The 20456-nt window shown below is 37.0% G+C and overlaps 1 protein-coding gene across 1 annotated transcript; it reads right to left on the reverse strand.

The window, feature by feature from the left end:
• Positions 1-177: 177 nt before the first annotated feature.
• On the reverse strand, positions 178-10102 carry ggt1b (gamma-glutamyltransferase 1b). The gene is made up of 13 exons (XM_055040161.1): positions 9887-10102; positions 8031-8217; positions 7780-7910; positions 7597-7686; positions 7112-7304; positions 6869-7029; positions 5939-6088; positions 4940-5076; positions 4160-4347; positions 3956-4083; positions 2338-2450; positions 2129-2242; positions 178-1260 (listed from the first exon to the last, which is right to left on the reverse strand). Exons 2-13 carry the CDS (start codon positions 8186-8188, stop codon positions 1114-1116), a joined length of 1710 nt encoding a protein of 569 aa, XP_054896136.1. The 5' UTR covers positions 8189-8217; positions 9887-10102; the 3' UTR covers positions 178-1113.
• Positions 10103-20456: the final 10354 nt, after the last annotated feature.

Genomic DNA, 20456 nt, shown 5'->3' on the forward strand with positions numbered 1-20456 from the left:
TAATTTCATAGCTGCATCATTGCACCATTGGCATTAACAATGGTGAATAATTAAAACCATTCATCATTTCATCCCTAATGCATCCACTGTGCTCTAATCCTGGTGAACAATCGAGCTAATTGATACCACTGACTGCCTGAGACAACAGATACAGTCCTAACAGTGAGCGCTCAGTGAGCGCTCAGATGGTTAATGCCCACCAAAATACAGTTTCATCCCACAGATGTAAACATTTTCTGACTGAGTTGTTCTAAATTCAGCTAAAGCTTTCTCTCTCTCTGAGGATTAATCACTCCTTACAAACTCAAGGCTGTGTGACATTTTACGACAACTAGGGGAGTTCTCACTCCTACAAACCTCCCAGAACCTCTAGAAAACATACCAACCCTTTAAAGCACCAGAAAACATTTGACCTACATGTCACATATTTCTTTGACAATAGGCCCATGAGAAGAGAATATTAACCTATGAACTGAGAAGCTGCAGGCTCCTTTCACTACAGTGTCCTTGTAAAACAGCTTAATGACTTTAAGAAGAAAATAAAAGTGATAGGAGCGCTTCCTAATACTTAATAGTTCAGCCAATGAAAAGCATAGTTGTAAGAAGAAGCAGTAAATATAATGAGATGAGGTCACTGTAGGTCGCAGCATTCTGGGTGTTAGGAAATTATTGCGTGCCATTATTTGTTTTCCTGGATCGGCTTGTCCCTGAGGCGTTACAGTCTGGGCACTTTTGTTATTCATTATTTTACAATTCTGTTCAACAACCAAAAACAGCTCGATAGCAGCTCAGCAGTGATATCAGAAAGAACAACACAAATAATTTTTAAATTACACTGGATTAGAACAAAATTATAAAACTACATTTTTTTAAAAAATGGTTGATAATAAATTAAACTGCCTATAAATACAGAAGAGATTAGAATTAACAGAAGTGCTGTTTTGTAAAAATCAACAAACATAACTCAGTACACACAAAATCCGCTGAGTCAGTCTGTTGATGATGGTCGTTTGGCTTCGGTGAGTTCCTCATGTCTCGTCTCTAATGTTGTGTGAAAAGTGTTAAAGTACAAACAGCTTCTGGAACGTCATAATCAGCGAAGGATTTGCGGCCTCAGTACCCAGCTGCATACGCCCATTTACGAGGATCCGACTTGGCGGACAGCCCGTTTTTATGACGCAGCACAGCCTGCACCATGGCTCCTGATGACGTGAGGAACGCCGTCTCATGGTTCTTCTTTGCTAAACCATCGATGATTTCCTGTCAGGTGAAACAAGACAAAGCATGAAAATTTTAACATTTCTCTGTCGCTTCAGTAATAAATCAGGCCTCCTAAAAGTAAATGAAAATAATTTTCATTTCATTTGCTATTTTAAAGAAGTTATTGAAACTCTTTACTAATTTATTTTATTTTATACAAACCAATGACTTCATAAATTTTGAAACTAGAACTGGGTGTAAAAGTTAGAATTTATTTTGAAACTACATATAAATATATATATATATATATATATATATATATATATATATATATATATATATATATATATATATATATATACAAATATATATATATAGATATCTATATATAGATATCTATATCTATATCTATAGATATATAGATATAGATATCTATATATATATATATTAATTACAGCTGCAAACGTTTTTAGTCTGTATGAAATGATTAACTAATTGACCAAAACTCAACAAATCAGGAAAGACCTTCAAACTCAGAAGATAAACTGACATGGTGTCTAAGTACTATATGTTATTTCTGAACAACTACAGATTCAAACATTATAGATTTAGTTTTACGTAAATCTTAATTATTTGCCATAAACTGGAAAAGACCCAAGCGATAATCATGTGATAACATGTTGTAAAATCATTACATTGTAAAGTGATTATGATTAACCTCACAGCAGAGCTGCTTTCTCTCAGTCAGAGAGTTGAAGCAAAAACTTTTCACTTTAATCCCTGAAAGGGGAAGGTACTGAAGAGAGCTGCCGGTGGCTGAAGCATTCTGTGTTATCCAGCTTTTAAATACTGGATCGTCTCTCTGAACAGTACAGCTCTCTAATACTAGCTGCATAAATCAGCACTTCTTTGTGTTTTTGACACTCACTTTGTCAAACTCAGGCTCTGCCTCAGTGGTGTTGGGACTCAACTGGTTGTGTAACCTTGGGTCTGAGACGGCTTTATCAACATCGAAGTTGAAGAAGAGCGCGTTGAGAATCACCTTTAGAACAGCAAACATGTTCAACATTGTAAAAAAAAAACAACAACAACCGTAGGACTGTACACATCTTTACGGTTTAGGTGTGAACGTTTTACCTGAGCGATAGAAGTCGTAATTTTTGTTCCTCCTGAACCTCCAACTACCATTTTGACTTTGTTGTTTTTGTCAAAAAGGATTGTTGGACACATAGACGACATCGGCCTTTTCCCTGTTAGGAGAATGTAAGGGTTAATTATACTTTCAGATTAAATAAAAAACAAAGCAAATTACCTGTTATTTTCTATTTTGTCCAAGCCAAAGTAAATGTTACTTCACACAAATAAACTATAAGTTGAACAGTTTTATTTTATTGTCTCTTTTATTGTAATACAACTTTTATAGTTAATTTAAATTTGGAGGAAGACGTTGTAAAAAGCAAAAAAACGAACATATAGTAAGCACCGGTGTTTTTTCACCTAAATCAGAAAATAACATATTATTCCCCTTCACAGTTCTGTAATTTACTTATAAAATAGACTGAAGCTTGCAACTGTGTGACAAAATGTTACCAAGGTCAAAGGGCGTGGATAATTTTGGTAAGCGTAGCATGAAGCTGACTTTCGATTAACAAGTTATAACAAGGTTTTGATAGTATGATCCATAAATCACTACATGATTCAGCATTTAGAAAAGTGGTGTGAGGTTTTAATAATCAGAACTATCAATCATTGAAGTGACCGGTCATTAATAAACAGAAGGAAAATTGAGCTTTAGGCTGACTTCCAAGTAAAGTTACTCAAGAATTAAGGTGAAGAATCATCCTCCTAAAACACATAACCACTGCGTAGCCAAAAGATAAATGTCAAGGTGAAAAGTGAGCAGAAGGAATTTTAAAATGATCTGATCTTTACAAAGCTACAAAATTATTTCAATCTAACCTCAAGCAGTAAAATAACCGAAATCTTCCAACAGAGCTTATTCTCTACAGGAACCCACTTCTGGTAAAGAAGTATTTGATAAACACAGATTATTTAAGAGAACAGTCTGTACTAGTTTCAACTCAATAACGTCACATAAATCTGGTTCCATATTTTGACTCACGGAACGTTCCATATTTTGACTCACGGAACGTTTTTGATTTGTGCAATAAATCTCTTGTGAAGTTCATCATCTAGAAGACCATGAAGGAACCATGACCTCCACAATGGTGGAAAATTTCATTATGAGGCAACGCATTATGACTTTCTGATGGTCACGTTGTGACTTTAGTCAAACTTTTGCATCGTGACTTGTGAAGCGTCGCTGTTGCATTGGCTTTTATTAATGGTTAAAAGGTGAGGAATATAAATTTTCAGCTAAACATTTTAAAAACCTCCTTTCTTCTTCTTTCCACTTAACAATTACAATATTTCAGCCTAACATTACATGCACTTCTCTTACATTTCCAATTATTCTTTTATATTTTTTCTATGAGTACACTGTTTTATGTAGCTTTATCCTACTTTGAAACACTTTTAACTGTGAACAGAACAGTATAGATAAAATTTATTGACTGTAGCAACATTTAAGAAAGTTAACTGCAATATAGAAGCATTGGTTTGGTTGTTCTCATTTAATTAAAAGAGCTGAAACAAAGATATTTTTAAAACAATTTTGGGCCTTCTAAGCATACTTTGTACCCTCTGATCTTTTTAGAGACACAATTTATACCTGCACAAAAAGTTAAACATCTACCTGGAATGATAAAGTTGCTTGGGGACGGAGGAACATCAAACCCATTAGTGATATAAGGTGAGCTGAAGTCATCCATCTCATTGTTAAGAATGATTCCTGTGGATCCTGACATGACTTTTGAGCCCAAACTGCAGGAAGACAACAACTGATCAGATATGAAAGGACAGGAGTTAAAACAATCACTGATTATTTAGGAGGTCTTACTAGTGGTTTATGGTGCTGGTGGCAGCCACCGCACTCCCATCCTCTGAAACGATGGACAGGTGAGACGTCCCGTGGTTTTCAGGAAGCCAAAACTCTGGCTCGTAGTAGTCAATGGGATGTGTGGTATCATCCGTAATCTTTTCCCGCAAGATGGCAGCATATGAAGAGGAGGTCATGTTCTTGATTAACTTTTGGAAGAAAACAGTTTAAGTTGATTAAGTTCAGAACTGTGCTCAACAAAAAGAACAACAACACAGAGCTATGAGGTGTTTGCTTGTCTTGTTTCCTAAGTTACTGTCAGTTTGAGTCTTGTGCTTTTTGTTTGTTTAGTTTTTGATTAGTTATTATCTTATCCTCACATTCTCCAAAACCTTCTCAATTCATCAAACCACTAAGAGATTTCCAAATATTAAAGTCTTTGTACATGTTGGAGTGAATGTTGATACAGAAATTATTTGGCTTTGGATGAAAAGAGCAATAACAAGCTTCTGTCAGCAATTTAAATACAACCTGTGTTTGCTAGCAATGAATGATTTAACTGGACTGGAGCCATTTAATTAAGTTGGAATACACATTTCTTCTCTGTTCTGTAAAAATGTAGCAGAGACACAAAGTTCTTGAGTCACAGGGTTGTTATCTGCGGATCGCTATGTTTCCGAGACTTCCTACTTATCTACAGCAAGCACATGTGGCTTACTTTGTTTCATTTTCACTTTGTGTCAATTCCTAGAAAGGTAAAGGTCAACTTTAACAAATACGAACATACTTCCCGTAACTTACATTTTGAATGTTGAGAAACTTTGGATCTCCAAGCAAAGTTCTCTTTGCATAAGCAAAGCGAAATGCCTCCACAATGCGATGGAAAGTTAGGATCTTTTTCTCCTTGGTCGCCATACTGTCTGCACTGAAGTTGAAACCTACAAATACCCACAACCGCAACAAGAGCTCGATTACAATTAAGGCTTTCATAATCTATTTGTATACTTCTGGGTTCAAATACACAGAGAACAAATTGACTTGGCATGCAATGTGTTTTCATTTAGTTCCACATCTGTGTCACTCCGAGGTGAAAGGCCCAGAAGTAAGACGGTTCAGGACTTTTTCGGACTTAGCTTTGGGACAAAAGTAGGTGTCACAGTAAATCAGCTGGGTGGGGGCATTTTATTTTACACTAACTGAAATGTGAGTCAAGCTTGAATCAGTCATCTGTGTCCAATTAGAAGTAAATTTGTGGGATTACTGTTCGGGCGTCTGAGGCATGAGGTACAGTGAGTGGGCGGCCAGTCAAAGGGAAAGGGAGCGGGTTTTGATGATTAATTATTTTTGAGGAAAGTTTCTCTAATCCTCGGTGGCAGATACTGTCACTGCTCCGACATGAAGCCGAGGCAGCGTGACGACGTCTTCACAGACCAGCAGCTTGAATATTACGGCCCAGCCAGCAACAAGCTAAATCAGACGGATGACGTCAGCAGAACAAAGAAAAGGTTTTCAGTTTGAAAATGAGCAACATTTTAATGATCAGTGCTTATTCCACATCTGAGCCCATATAAGGACAAATAGAGCACATCCCTGTTAAAAATCAGTGTTTTTTCCAAGCTCACAGTTATATAACCCGTCCTATTTCTGGTTAAATCAAGTGAAAAGACCCTTTTAAGAGAGGATTTCCTGTACATGTCCCTCAGAGCTGACTCCTTTCTGTGAGAGTGACTGGAAGGCAGCTCACACTGCAACACATTTTCTCCCACTCAGGATGTTTTTGGACGGCGTATCAAGGCTTACCATTCAGGATGTTTAATATCAGAGATAGCACAGGGCCGCTAGCGGGGGCATTGGGAACAACCATGGTGTACTCCCCCACGTTCACCCTTAAAGGGCTTTCATCCAACCGAGGCTCATAATCCCTCAGATCTTCCTTTGTGATGATGCCGCCTAAACATGGATTGACAAACACTGTGAATACATTTCTGAGCAGAAAAGGGGGAACAAATTATCCTTATCCTGCAAATAGGAAGCGCAGCGAACCAACAGAAATTAAATAAAATACAGATTTTTATCTAAAGACAGAAACACTGGGTTGAATTAGAAACTTTTGTAGCATTCAGAGTTACTGCACAAGATCCTTTGCAACAGATTTTAAGAACAGAAATCCTGTGTCAAGCTTTTATTTTCCAGAATAGATGTACATATGATGCTCGAAACTCCGTAACAGTCAAGTCAGCTTTTATAAAATTGATTTATTACAAATATTATTGACTTTTTAAAGATTTTTTTGCCACTACAGCCACAAATTTAAATATTACTTTTTGGGTTTTCACATGAAAAATCAAAGAAAGTATGAGATGACTTTTATAGTGAAAGGACTTCGGATGGGTGGCAGCATTATGCTGTGGGGACAGAGATGCTGATTAATTGATGGAAAGGTGGATCAAAATACAGAGAAATCTGTAAAGATAAAAATCTGTTTGAGTCTGCAGAAGTCTTTAATTAGTAGCAATAAAATTATCCTAAACACACAACATCAATTACAATGTGATGTTTTAATTCCAAGCATTTATTTGTGTTAAAAGAGCTAAAGTTCAAACTCAATTGCACTTTTTTGGAGATTTGAAAACTGATGTTCACAGATGATCTCCATCAAATCTACACAAAAAAAGGCAATAAGAATGTTGGTTGGTGTATTTAGCAACAATATGAAAAAACCAATGATACCTGCGTCCTGAATATCTTTCACAAGCTCATCTGACAGTTGTCCTGTATAAAACTCTTCTGCTCCTTTCTCGGCTATTCTCCTGTATGTTCCTGCCAGCCTGGTGAATTTAATGATGTCATTTTCTTTCAGCACGCCGCCGTTTTTTGCACAAAACACTTCACTGAAAGAGGACAAGAAAGATCATGTCAGACGGAGAACGTTATCTATGAAGCAGAGAGATGATTAAAGGTGATGTCTCTCACCAGAGGGCTGTGTCATTCACAATGAGTTGCTTGTTTCTGTCAATAGCGTTTGCCAGCGCCTTGCCCAGTGGAAATCCTTTTTCTGCAAGTTCAATGCTTGGCTGAAACAAATCTTTCCAGGGTAGTTTGCCGTGTCGCTTGTGGGCCATGTCGTAACCCCGAAGCTCTCCGGGAACAGCAATGGACAACCCTCCTAAAGACCAAGAAACGGTTGAAAAGTTAATATGTTTAGGGGAACTTTTATTAATTTTATTTTATCTTTTTGTATTTCTGAACAGAAGAAACATCCTAAAAAGAAATCTGCGTGCTTTGCAGTTGCAAAATGTCGAAACATGAAACGGCGATCAATGATTTATCAAGATATACGAGGGCAATATAGGGCAGTTCCAATGTATCAACATCAAACTGAAGAGAGTTATATCACATTTTAAGGCAGGAGGACCAATAAATGTCAACTTATTTCCATTTCTACATTTGAACGTTACCTTTCCGGGATAATTCTGTGCTGTTTCCAAACATTTCCCTTGTTGCATTGCGAGGCGCCGTCTCCCGTGCATCAATTACCTCAACTTTTCCTGCAAGAAGTCACATCATTTCCATGAGTTTGTTTGGTTTGTGGAGATGCAGAGAAGTGAGAGTCTTGTGGTGGGAAATGTGTTTTGTTGTACCGGTTTTTGCATCATAGATGGTGAGAAAAAGACCTCCTCCTATGCCCATACTGTGAGCATTCATTAATCCAACGCATAGCAGCGTCGCTATTGAGGCATCCACTGCAGATCCTCCTTTCAGCAGAATGTCCCTACAATACAAACAATTTGAAAAAAACACACACATAGGGAGAGCTTTATTCTCTGCGTAGGTGGGCACAGTTATAACTCAAACAGGTTTTTGTGTCAATGTTGTCAAAACAAGCTCTTACCTGCCAACCTCTGAGCAGGGGCCTGCATCTGCTGCGACTGCTGCCTTCCAGGAGCCATTCGCTCTGTCTCTCTTCAGACCAAAGAAAACACCCAGAAATGTGGCGAGACATGCTAATAGCAGTACTGCAAGGGCCACTATTATTATTTTCTTTGCCATTTTGAATCTTCGGGAACCTAACAATTTGTCTGGAGAAGGAAAAAGACAAATGTAAATGTAAAATATTTGCACTTGTCATTTGACTTCAAAAAGGCAGGACTTATTGGAATCCAGTCATTGTTAAACAATGACTGACAAGTCAAAGTCAAGTCATATCAATTATTGTCATGATTCATTTATTCCTACTGTGATAAAAACAAGTTTGAGTTTAACTTTGTGTGTTACTCAAAACAGAGGAGATATGTTATCATTATAAAATGAACCGTGAAACTACCATAAATACATTGTTCATCATCTATTTATCTAGTATTATTATTTTTCTTGTTGAGTTGGTTGTTTATCTGCATATTGAGAATAATATTTTGAATTTTTGGCGAGGTTTGTATCATACTGCAAATATTTAGGCATTTCTGACTAATCAGCAATGAAAATGTAACAAAGAAACCAAGTTATTGGGGACATGTTTGTATTTCTCTCTTCATAAGGAGTCATGATAAGAAAGAATCAAATATTGCAGATGTTTTTAAGCAACATAACATGCAAATATAAACTCCTCCCTGATGAAAGAAGACACTCTTTACTCCTTTAGAAAACACAAATCAAGCTGTTTAAAGAATATTTCTGGTGACAATAAAAAAACAAAGTCATGATGTGAAATCAAAATAGTGCCATCTATAGCTGTTATAGAGGTAATGCTAATGCTTGCGTTATAAAAAGAGCAAAACTGTAAAAAAACAAAACACACACACACACACACACACACACACACATATATATATATATATATATATATATATATATAGATATATATATATATACATATATATATATATCTATGTATCTATATATATCTATATATCTATATATATATATATATCTATATATATATATATATATATATATCTATATATATATCTATATATCTATATAGATATATATAGATATATAGATATATATATAGATATATATATATCGATATATATATAGATATATATATATATATATTATATATAATATTAATATGCTGTGCATAATCTATGACAAGCACTACTGAATTTAGCAGGTGTTCATTATCTATTTTTGCTTAAATGTCACAACTGATGCTAATCATAACGAGCTCGATAGTTTTAGAGTCACAGCAGGAATCAATGTTTGGAACATTGATGCAACAATGTTTTGTCTGAATATTTCTACTTTCAGGAAATGAGAAGTGAGCAGTAGAGCTACTCTTATTGGAAACATCCAATGAAAATGTATTTATCTCTTCGAAACTTTGTGAACTACATTTGAAGTTTCAGTCAGCCACGAGTCTGCAGAGGAATATTTGAGATCTGGGAGTCACTGTACCGTACTTGCTGTGCTTTCCAAAGCCCAAAAAGACAAATGACAGCAAAAAATAAAAAAATTAAAATGTCTGGAGTGTTTCAAGTTTATCCCCTTAAACCCCAAAGCCTTTTGTCAGGCTGATTCTTTGCTCTGTCACAGAAGTGTACCCAGATTACATAAGAGGGGAATGAACTGATTTAGTTGAACAAGGGTTGCATGCTGCTCTACAGATATAACTTTCAGAAAGCAAGTTTCTGATTTTCACATCTGATACTATCAGAATGACTTTATTCAGTTTTTAGTCTATCTAAACAATAAATATATTGAAGGAATCATTTACCTTTTTACAGATGAAACAGAAAAATCTCTTACCGTGGTTCTCCTTGGAGCTCCTGATGCAGGCTGTGCCTGTGCCAACCGCTTATAGGTGATGCATTTATAACACAGTCATTAAACTTTAACCCATCCCACAGTAAACCCTCTCACCTGACTCATCATTAGTGATAAAAAAAAAAAAAAGAATAGACCGAACAGGGAGAAACAACCAGAAAAACAGCCTAAAAGTTATTTTGTTCACAGTGTTCGCTTTGATGAACACAGACTGAGTGACTGCATGACCCTGAATCTGACAGAGCAAAACAACCTGCAGGAAAAAGTTTTTCTTTTATCTGCAGTGATACTTAACCAGATCTGTGTCAAATATTGACTTGCAGAAGTGTTATTTTGTCATTCATTATAAATGAATGATGTAGGAAGGAAACATTTTGCAATGGTTGTGTTACACAACTCAACCAGTAGTAAAACTCAGGGGAAAATTAGGAATTTCTTTATAATGAAATGTTTGGGGACATCACCATTAAGACTTCTCTTGGTTTAGATCTTACTGTTGTTGGCTTCACCACAACAGTACATCCAGCCAACAGATTATTCATCTGTGGCAACTTGCCCCCAAATCACCAAAGTGCACACTCAGTGAGAAAAAATAAAAGCTTTGATGAAGGTGAGGGAAAGGATCTCATCTCCTGAGTGAGGGACACTGAAACTGAATTGCTTGAAGACAAAACCTCTGGTAAATAAGCAAGCAGACCATATAGCACGGACAACATCAGGGACATTTGACTGTGAGCTTATCCTGTGGTAACAAACTCACTGCTCTCTCAACAACTAATGTCTAAACCTGTTGATTTTTCCACAGCTTGATTTCCAAGCTCAGACGTCATGTGAAGCTTTGCCTGTGAATAGTTGAGATAAGAAGCGAGAAACATTTCATGGCCTTCACAAGATGACCTGAAGCGGCTTAGGGGAGGAATAGTTCAGATAAAAGCAGAAGGATTACCTCAGCTTAATGAACTAGTATGCTTGTAGTTTTCAGGACTGGTTTTGTAATTTTTTGATTTAATTTCATTCTGAACTCTCATTGTAAGAGATATCATTACTCTGCCACTGTATTTTCACCTCTAGTATGATGCAATCACATAACTTAAAGCTGCAATGTGTAACTTTTATGGAAATGTGTATTTGTGCATCTGTTAAAATGTCCTGACAGTAGAACAAATGAAAAAGAATCTATAAAAATAAAATGACGCTCTTCTACTTTCTCCTTGTAGTCTTACAGCCATCTGCAAAAATACAAAATTTAATTAGGAACAACCAATCAGTGCCAGGAGGAGAGCCTTAGTGCTGTCTTGAATGCTTTTGTATGAACTGCTCACACATTTCTCTCCTTCTACGTATTGTTGTTCAAGTTTAAAATGACTGGTGTGCTGCAGTTGTGTTAGCGCTGGAGAAACAACAAAACTTTATGGGAAATTTCTGTCCTACAGGGTAGACCCCGCTGTGGAGGGAGAGGTGTAGCGCAGCAGAGAGCGAGAGGCGGTGACCTGTAAGGTGTGCAACTGCAAATTTTGTTTGCTTGGAACTCCCTACTGAGGCTTTTATTTATTTTCAATAGGATTATGTAATAGACAAAACATATTGTTGTTCAGTGAAACAAAAGCAGTACAAAGTTCACTTTTTTAATAAAAAAATAAAAGTAGGATTTGTACTTCGATGTACAAATCCTACTTTATGTGATTTATCACGTAGACACAATGTTTATGTGATAAATCACAAGTCTGGCCTCAAGACTGTAAGACCACATCAATAAAACTTTTGTTTAGATATTATTTATTATTTCATATCAAATGAACTTTTATTTGTACAGTACCAAATTACATTCGTGAAAAAGTCATATTCTGTCATTTTTTTTTTACAGTTTAATAGGTAGTTTTATTAATACTTATAGAACATTCGTAATTTTGATGTTGAATGGAATGAAAATGAGTTTTATACCCCTGACCAAGGCCAAGAAACAGAAAGATCAGGAATGCAGTTGTGGAGAAGCTTAAAATAAGAATTATGCTCTAAAAAAAATATGCCTAAAGCATTGTTCGTTTCACAGAGCAAGCATCTTCCCAAAACGGAAAGAGTGACACGACTGCAACCTCAGCAAGATCGGTGCGGTCCACCTCACCTGTCAGTCCAGGTATTTACAGATGCAGCTATTAGTGCTGCAGTAACTTTTGGATGAACTGCAGAGATACGAAACCCAGGTGGATAAAATGTAAACAGGAAAGCTATTAGCTGTCCACAAATCTGACCTTTACAGAAGAGTGACAGAAAGGATCATAAAAAAATAAAAACATTCAAATCCTGACAGGATTATCTGCATTACTGGCTACAATCCAGTTTCAAAGCTATTTTAGAACATCTTAAAGATACATTTGCCAAAAAACAGCGACCATATAATTGCCAACAAATTGTATATCACAGTTTTCTATTTTTCAAGAGACACAAATTGTGAAATTTCAACTCCTTGTTTTGTGATGTGACACAACTCTGTTTTTCCTTGTTACACAATTTGAAGCAGAAGGTGTGTTTAGGATGTACAATGTGTGATTTTTTTTTTTTTGACTCAGCATTGACTCAGCAGCAGGTAATTCAGCAAAGGGTATTTTTTATGACGAGGTAATTGTACGCCTTTTATGACAAGCCATAAAGTCATCTTAACCTTGAGCAACACTTTTTCTAATTGAACAGCTGAATCACTGAATAAGAACAAAAAAAAAGTAAAAGTCATTCTTCCAAAACAAATATTACATTAAAAGATTAAGCATGAAAGTTAGGTATTTAACTTTTTATGATTAAAAACTTAAATATAATGGGTGAAAGATGCGATCAGAAACTGTTATACTGTTAACTAAAATAAAAACTCACAGTTTGCTCAACACTTGAAGTTTAACAAGGAGGTATTACGCAGTTTTCAGACACATTGTCCCCTTTTATAGCACCACTAAGTCATTATGTTGCTTCCAGTTGGGCAAAATATGAGACAACGGAAACATTTCAAAAAGTGGATATGACTGGTTATGTACATGATGTGCTGCTGCCTCTTCAGCCACCTCCAGCAGAGCTTTGGGCTGAAACTTTCCTCACTTACTGACGTTTGGTCGACATGATCAAGTGGCAGAGATGCACTCATCAGTCATGATGATGGCAATCGTCACGGGGTGATGAAACTGAAACCCAGACGTCAAATTCAAAATGATACCTTACTGGCTGATAAAGATTTATTTAGACATAGTTTCAAATCAAGCAAACTTTCAGTTTTGCTGATTTGTTTGCTTTTCAGTTGAATTGTACAGGATAAATGTCACATTAAAGGTGATGAAAGGAAGGAAATATTTTATCTCGGTCTTATTTTTATCACAATATATTCAGGTTTTTTAACACTTGAGAACCTGGCAGAGAGCTGTTTTCCTCTTCTCCTTCCCCTGAGTGTTTCTCCGTGTGCTTTCTTCTTATTAACGCAGTTTACATCCTGTACACAAAGAAATCACAAAATCCTGACACATCCGTCTGTGCTGCATAGGTGCAAAGGCAATCAGGAGGCTGCACTGTAAATCTGCTCCTGTGCAGGAGGCAGGTATTCACAAACACGTCAACATCATGCCAGCTTTATGCTCGACAGTGCGCAGCAGAGAAGCTGTGTGGGGGGCAAATTAGCTTTAGCTATGCTCACACCTGTGCCAGAATTTTCTTTGACTTTAAAAAAAATGTTTTTTTGACTGAGCAAATCTGAGGAAACAGTGTATGGTCCGGCCGCTCAGATAAAACTGGAGAGCATTGAACTTTATTTCCTTTAGAGAGCACCAGCCACATTTCTATGACTGATTGTAGAAACAAATGCATTTGCAGATGTATCCAATTCACTTTGTGCTGTCGTTATCGGGAATGACAGATGTCCCTTACAGGGCATATTTGTCCTGCGTAAAATTCGTCACAAGTACATGTTTTTCAGCTCAGAGAAGAAACCAACAGAGCAGCACAGACAAAATGTAACCTTATCAGCAGGAAAATACAACACTAATAGAATTAGAATGAGCCCTGCGCTCTTCCTGGCTTCACTGGTGGATTTATTTTCACAAAACTAAACAACAACTGTTAGAGATTTTTTGATATTATCATTTTGTTAAAGTGTCCTCTTCCTTATGTGTGTATGGGCTGACCTTGAGGTTACGATTGTCTTCATGCGAGATAGTAAAACTTTATGGTTCTCAGACCTTCTTCTCTGGTGTTTATCTACCCAATCTTAGGTGACAGTTTGACCCAGAGCTGAACTGGGCTTAGATTGTAAATTAGATATCATACCTGGAACTGAGTTGTTGGTCTGTTTGTGTTAAATGTTTTACGACCTCTGTTGTTTGATGCTTTGACAATAAAGAGGGAGCTCACGTGAAAGGAGATCAGAACTCTCTATTGAACAGCTCGGAGGAGCTGTTGATCGGGATTTCTCCTTCTGCAGAAGCCTGACCATATTAATTCATATACGTTGTCTGTGGTTATTTTATTGTAGGTTCGAGGAAAATACCTAACATTTATTGGTGCCGAAACCCGGGATCTCTCAACCCCCCGCTGTCAGGCAGAGGAAGACGCGCTGAATCCGTGCGGCAGAGTCAATTGGAGACCTGGAAAGAAAGACCTAGGAAGCAAATTCTTCGCTGGGCCAGCAACACATGTCCGACTTTGTCTGTCAACGGCGGAGTGACGAGATCCGACTGGACAACTTGAGAACTACGGAAACGTAGGTGAATTAAATGGTTATTTATTATTTTTTATTTTTTTAAGGTGTGAGTATCCTTGTTAAACGATGTTTTTAACTAAAACTCTGGGAGGTGAGTATCCTTGTTAAACGATGTTTTTAACTAAAACTCTGGGAGGTGAGTATCCTTGTTAAACGATGTTTTTAACAATCTCTGGGAGGTGAGTATCCTTGTTAAACGATGTTTTTAACTAAAACTCTGGGAGGTGAGTATCCTTGTTAAACGATGTTTTTAACTAAAACTCTGGGAGGTGAGTATCCTTGTTAAACGATGTTTTTAACTAAAACTCTGGGAGGTGAGTATCCTTGTTAAACGATGTTTTGACTAAAGCTCTGAGGTTTGAGAATCCTTGTCAAACGGCGTTTTGACTAAAGCTCTGAGGTTTGAGAATCCTTGTCAAATGGCGTTTTGACTAAAACTCTGAGGTTTGAGAATCCTTGTCAAACGGCATTTTGACTAAAGCTCTGAGGTTTGAGAATCCTTGTCAAATGGCGTTTTGACTAAAACTCTGAGGTTTGAGAATCCTTGTCAAATGGCGTTTTGACTAAAACTCTGAGGTTTGAGAATCCTTGTCAAACGGCATTTTGACTAAAGCTCTGAGGTTTGAGAATCCTTGTCAAATGGCGTTTTGACTAAAACTCTGAGGTTTGAGAATCCTTGTCAAACGGCGTTTTGACTAAAGCTCTGAGGTTTGAGAATCCTTGTCAAACGGCGTTTTGACTAAAGCTCTGAGGTTTGAGAATCCTTGTCAAATGGCGTTTTGACTAAAACTCTGAGGTTTGAGAATCCTTGTCAAATGGCGTTTTGACTAAAGCTCTGAGGTTTGAGAATCCTTGTCAAACGGCGTTTTGACTAAAGCTCTGAGGTTTGAGAATCCTTGTCAAACGGCGTTTTGACTAAAACTCTGAGGTTTGAGAATCCTTGTCAAATGGCGTTTGACTAAAACTCTGAGGTTTGAGAATCCTTGTCAAATGGCGTTTTGACTAAAGCTCTGAGGTTTGAGAATCCTTGTCAAATGGCGTTTTGACTAAAACTCTGAGGTTTGAGAATCCTTGTCAAATGGCGTTTTGACTAAAACTCTGAGGTTTGAATCCTTGTCAAATGGCGTTTTGACTTAAACTCTGAGGTTTGAGAATCCTTGTCAAATGGCGTTTTGACTAAAGCTCTGAGGTTTGAGAAATCCTTGTCAAATGGCGTTGACTAAAACCCTGAGGTTTGAGAATCCTTGTCAAACGGCGTTTTGACTAAAGCTTGAGGAGAATCCTTGTCAAACGGCGTTTTGACTAAAGCTCTGAGGTTTGAGAATCCTTGTCAAATGGCGTTTTGACTAAAGCTCTGAGGTTTGAGAATCCTTGTCAAATGGCGTTTTGACTAAAACTCTGGGGTGTGAGTATCCTTGTTAAACAATGTTTTTAACTAAAACTCTGGGGTTTGAGATATTCCTTGTCAAATGGTATTTTGGCTAAAAATCTCTGTCTTGTTATTACTATATGTCATTGCTGGTTTGTGTGCTGCTTTGTTGATGTGTGCGTATGCGTGAAAAACTGAGTGGAGGTTTAAATACGGCTCTGTATTTTACCTCATATAAAAACAGTAGGGGTAGGTAAGCAGCAAACTTGTGGATGCAAAGGCAAGATTCTCCCACTCGAAAGAGTTGAAGTGGAGAATACCACAACAAGGTATTTTTAATTGCTGGCCTACTGAAAAGATCTCCAGTTCATAGGACTCCCTAGGAGTCAACGAACCTGGACTAAATTTAAATAAATAAAAAATTTTGAAGCCAAAACTGCAAAGTGATTTGAATAATGGAAAATGCAAATTCGTGTAATTCCTCACTCGTTGAGGGGCCCCATGGGGATGAGAAATACATGCTGTCCAGATTTCCTGGTAGCATGGTATACATAAATAAAAATTTAAAAAAATGGAAAAAGAAATATAAAATAGATGGGAAGCTAAAAAATTGGATCAATAAACACTCGACGGGGATGACGCGCTAAAATCTACCAGTCAGGTTCTGCGGACCTGTTTTAGGTCCCTCCTTCTGCCAGCGCGGATTGCGGAATACAAACCGAGAAAGAGCAACCAATACAAGTACAAAAAGAATATGGATAGATGGTTAAAACCAAAAACAATAGAAAAACGTGGTGTGTAAATTGGAAACAAGCGCTAGTTCGAAAAGTGGTACCAGACATCAGGAAACTATTGGTTGTTGTTAGAGCCTAACATAAGTTTGAGATATCTCTTTTTAAATGTGCACATTATTTAAAACAGGATCCTGAAGAACACTGTGCAGCGCCATAGTGCCAGGAGATTATGGCTCTCGGATATTAGCAGACTGGAAAGCACAAAATGATCTACACACCCGCTATGCGGGTGTGTAGATAGCGAAGCATAGCGAACAGCTATGCCAGACGTCAAAAGATGAGGAGGCCTAACAAACACATACGTTCCATGGGAATTCAGGATTTGGAACGGCGGAAAAAATTCATGCAAGGTCTTTTTCCGTGGGTTGGTCTAGGAGAGATTCGACCATGTTGAGATAAACAGGTACGGATTATTACGACTGATCAACATCACATACCAGCTGGCCAATGGCACCATGAAAGAACTGACTGAACTGAGAAACATGGTTATGCAAAACCGTGTTGTCCTGGACTTTCTCACTGCCCCTCAGGGAGGGGTCTGCAAAATCATTGGCCCAACATGCTGTGAGATTTAAAACAGTATGTGGAGAGTGGAACACGCGGCTCATCCTCTTTTGATTTGCTTTCAAGGCTCACTTCTGGACCAAGGTGGTCCTTGCTGTTAAAGATCGAGACACCTATGCTGATTGTGTTAATTCTGTTCTGTCTTTTTACGGGTTGCATTATTCCTTGTCTACGACATATGATATTTAAAACAATTACACGATCAAAATCAAAGGTATGAAACAACTGAAGATGCCTTCCAAGTTTCTGACGATTTTCTGAACAATGATGAATTTCTGTTATCAATAAACAGATGAATTCATTTGCTGAATGACTCCTACACCGAAAATGTGAAACAAGTGATGTGTAGGATGAGAAAACTGCATTTTATTTTTTACTGTTTATTCTTTTGTTTTTTCATGTATTTCATTATATTACTTTTATTCATTATGTATTCTCTGTGTTTAGATTAGTTTTTTATTATTTTCTTTTATTTTATTTTCTATATTTGGCTTCTGCATAGCAGTTTATACACATAGTAAAATGATAAAAAGGGGGGAATGTTAGAGATTTTTTGATATTATCATTTTGTTAAAGTGTCCTCTTCCTTATGTGTGTATGGGCTGACCTGGAGGTTACGACTGTCTTCATGCGAGATAGTAAAACTTTATGGTTCTCAGACCTTCTTCTCTGGTGTTTATCTACCCAATCTTAGGTGACAGTTTGACCCAGAGCTGAACTGGGCTCAGATTGTAAATTAGATATCACACCTGGAACTGAGTTGTTGGTCTGTTTGTGTTAAATGTTTTACGACCTCTGTTGTTTGATGTTCTTTGACAATAAAGAGGGCGCTCACGTGAAAGGAGATCAGAACTCTCTATTGAACAGCTCGGAGGAGCTGTTGATCGGGATTTCTCCTTCTGCAGAAGCCTGACCATATTTAATTCATATACGTTGTCTGTGGTTATTTTATTGTAGGTTCGAGGAAAATACCTAACAACAACAAAAAAATATTACTCGGGTTTCAAAATTTGTATTTTACAATTTTTTTTTTAAGTGTCAGAATGAAAGAATTTTTTATCTGTCTACCTCAGCTGATTATATATTGATTATATATTTAATGTTCTGAACAATATGTGTGTCCTTAGGACCATCATTATATGCTCATTGTTATTTATAAACTCTGAGGTTTGAGAATCCTTGTCAAACGGCGTTTTAACTAAAACTCTGAGGTTTGAGAATCCTTGTCAAATGGCGTTTTGACTAAAGCTCTGAGGTTTGAAAATCCTTGTCAAATGGCGTTTTAACTAAAACTCTGAGGTTTGAGAATCCTTGTCAAATGGCGTTTTGACTAAAGCTCTGAGGTTTGAGAATCCTTGTCAAATGGCGTTTTGACTAAAACTCTGAGGTTTGAGAATCGTTGTCAAATGGCGTTTTGACTAAAACTCTGAGGTTTGAGAATCCTTGTCAAACGGCGTTTTGACTAAAGCTCTGAGGTTTGAGAATCCTTGTCAAATGGCGTTTTGACTAAAGCTCTGAGGTTTGAGAATCCTTGTCAAACGGCGTTTTGACTAAACCTCTGAGGTTTGAGAATCCTTGTCAAACGGCGTTTTGACTAAAGCTCTGAGGTTTGAGAATCCTTGTCAAATGGCGTTTTGACTAAAACTCTGAGGTTTGAGAATCCTTGTCAAACGGCGTTTTGACTAAAACTCTGAGGTTTGAGAATCCTTGTCAAACGGTGTTTTGACTAAAGCTCTGAGATTTGAGAATCCTTGTCAAATGGCGTTTTGACTAAAGCTCTGAGGTTTGAGAATCCTTGTCAAATGGCGTTTTGACTAAAACTCTGAGGTTTGAGAATCCTTGTCAAACGGCGTTTTGACTAAAGCTCTGAGGTTTGAGAATCCTTGTCAAATGGCGTTTTGACTAAAACTCTGAGGTTTGAGGTTTCTATATATTAAAGGTATTTCAGTTTTCAGTCGCAGTTTGAACAAAATGTCATGCAGTCAATAAAATGTGGACAGAAAGAAGCCTTTCTGGTTCTAGACCCAATTCTTTTCAAGAAGAACAATTTGGTACTAGCCGTGTTTAAAGATGACCAACAATACTAGCATGAAAGTGATATAATGTGTTATCTAATTTGTAATAATTGATGGGAAGACCTCATATTTGACAACTTTATTTGCTTTTGTTTTAGCCTATATTTCAAATGTTTGGCACGGTGAGCTTTTTGCAAACAAATTGTGTCTCTTTGACCATGAGTGTTGATGTTTTGTCCCGTGTTAACTGTTTTGAAAATGTGAGGTTGACGGCATCATGGAAGCAATCGAGAAAAATCGTTCATAGTCTCGAGAACTCAGTTCATTAAATAACTTCAAGAAAACAAAAAATCTTTTCAGAATTTTTGATTGTATTTTCAGTAAATTACAAGTTACCTGAAATACATGCGTGTTTAGGAATATAAAACTGGAGTATCCCAACAAAACGATGACGTTTGGTTTCATTTCGCTGTTTGAATTTGTATCCATCTATCATCAATAAAAACTGTGAGAAACTGGAGAATCCAGTAACAAAAGTAATTAACTTTTAGTGTCTCTGTATTTTCTTTAGCTATTACTAAAGAGATGAAATGCATGTAATTTGTCAATGAAAAGAGACCAGAGGAGAATACCGATTCAGTCAGAGAGAGAACCCTTGTATGTGTGAGATAGAAATATCAGAAAAACAAGTGTGATGTTGTCTTTATCACTAATGAATTATCAGGTTTCGATCCCTGGGATAACGTCAGGATCAACGCCCAAACAAAATCAATAACAAGTCTTAGAAAAAAAAGAAAGATTAAACTAAGTTATTCATACTGTAATCATGACAAATTAGATGTTTCTGAAACCAACTAAGACCAATCTGGTTGTTGTAGCTCATTAGAAACTTATATAATCACTCTGGACCAACTGGTTGCAGTGGTGCATCACACTATTTGAGTTACTCCCATAACTTGTAGGGAGTAGGCAAGAAATAATTGAATATTTCAGTTTTATGTACTATTTGAGTCTGGAGGATCTTTTATTTTGAAAATCCTTTAACCGGATTCTCTCGGTTGCGTCTCGCGCGCCAACA

Source organism: Poeciliopsis prolifica, unplaced genomic scaffold (assembly GCF_027474105.1).
Source record: "Poeciliopsis prolifica strain line A6 unplaced genomic scaffold, Auburn_PproV2 SCAFFOLD015, whole genome shotgun sequence".
Taxonomy (NCBI): domain Eukaryota; kingdom Metazoa; phylum Chordata; class Actinopteri; order Cyprinodontiformes; family Poeciliidae; genus Poeciliopsis; species Poeciliopsis prolifica.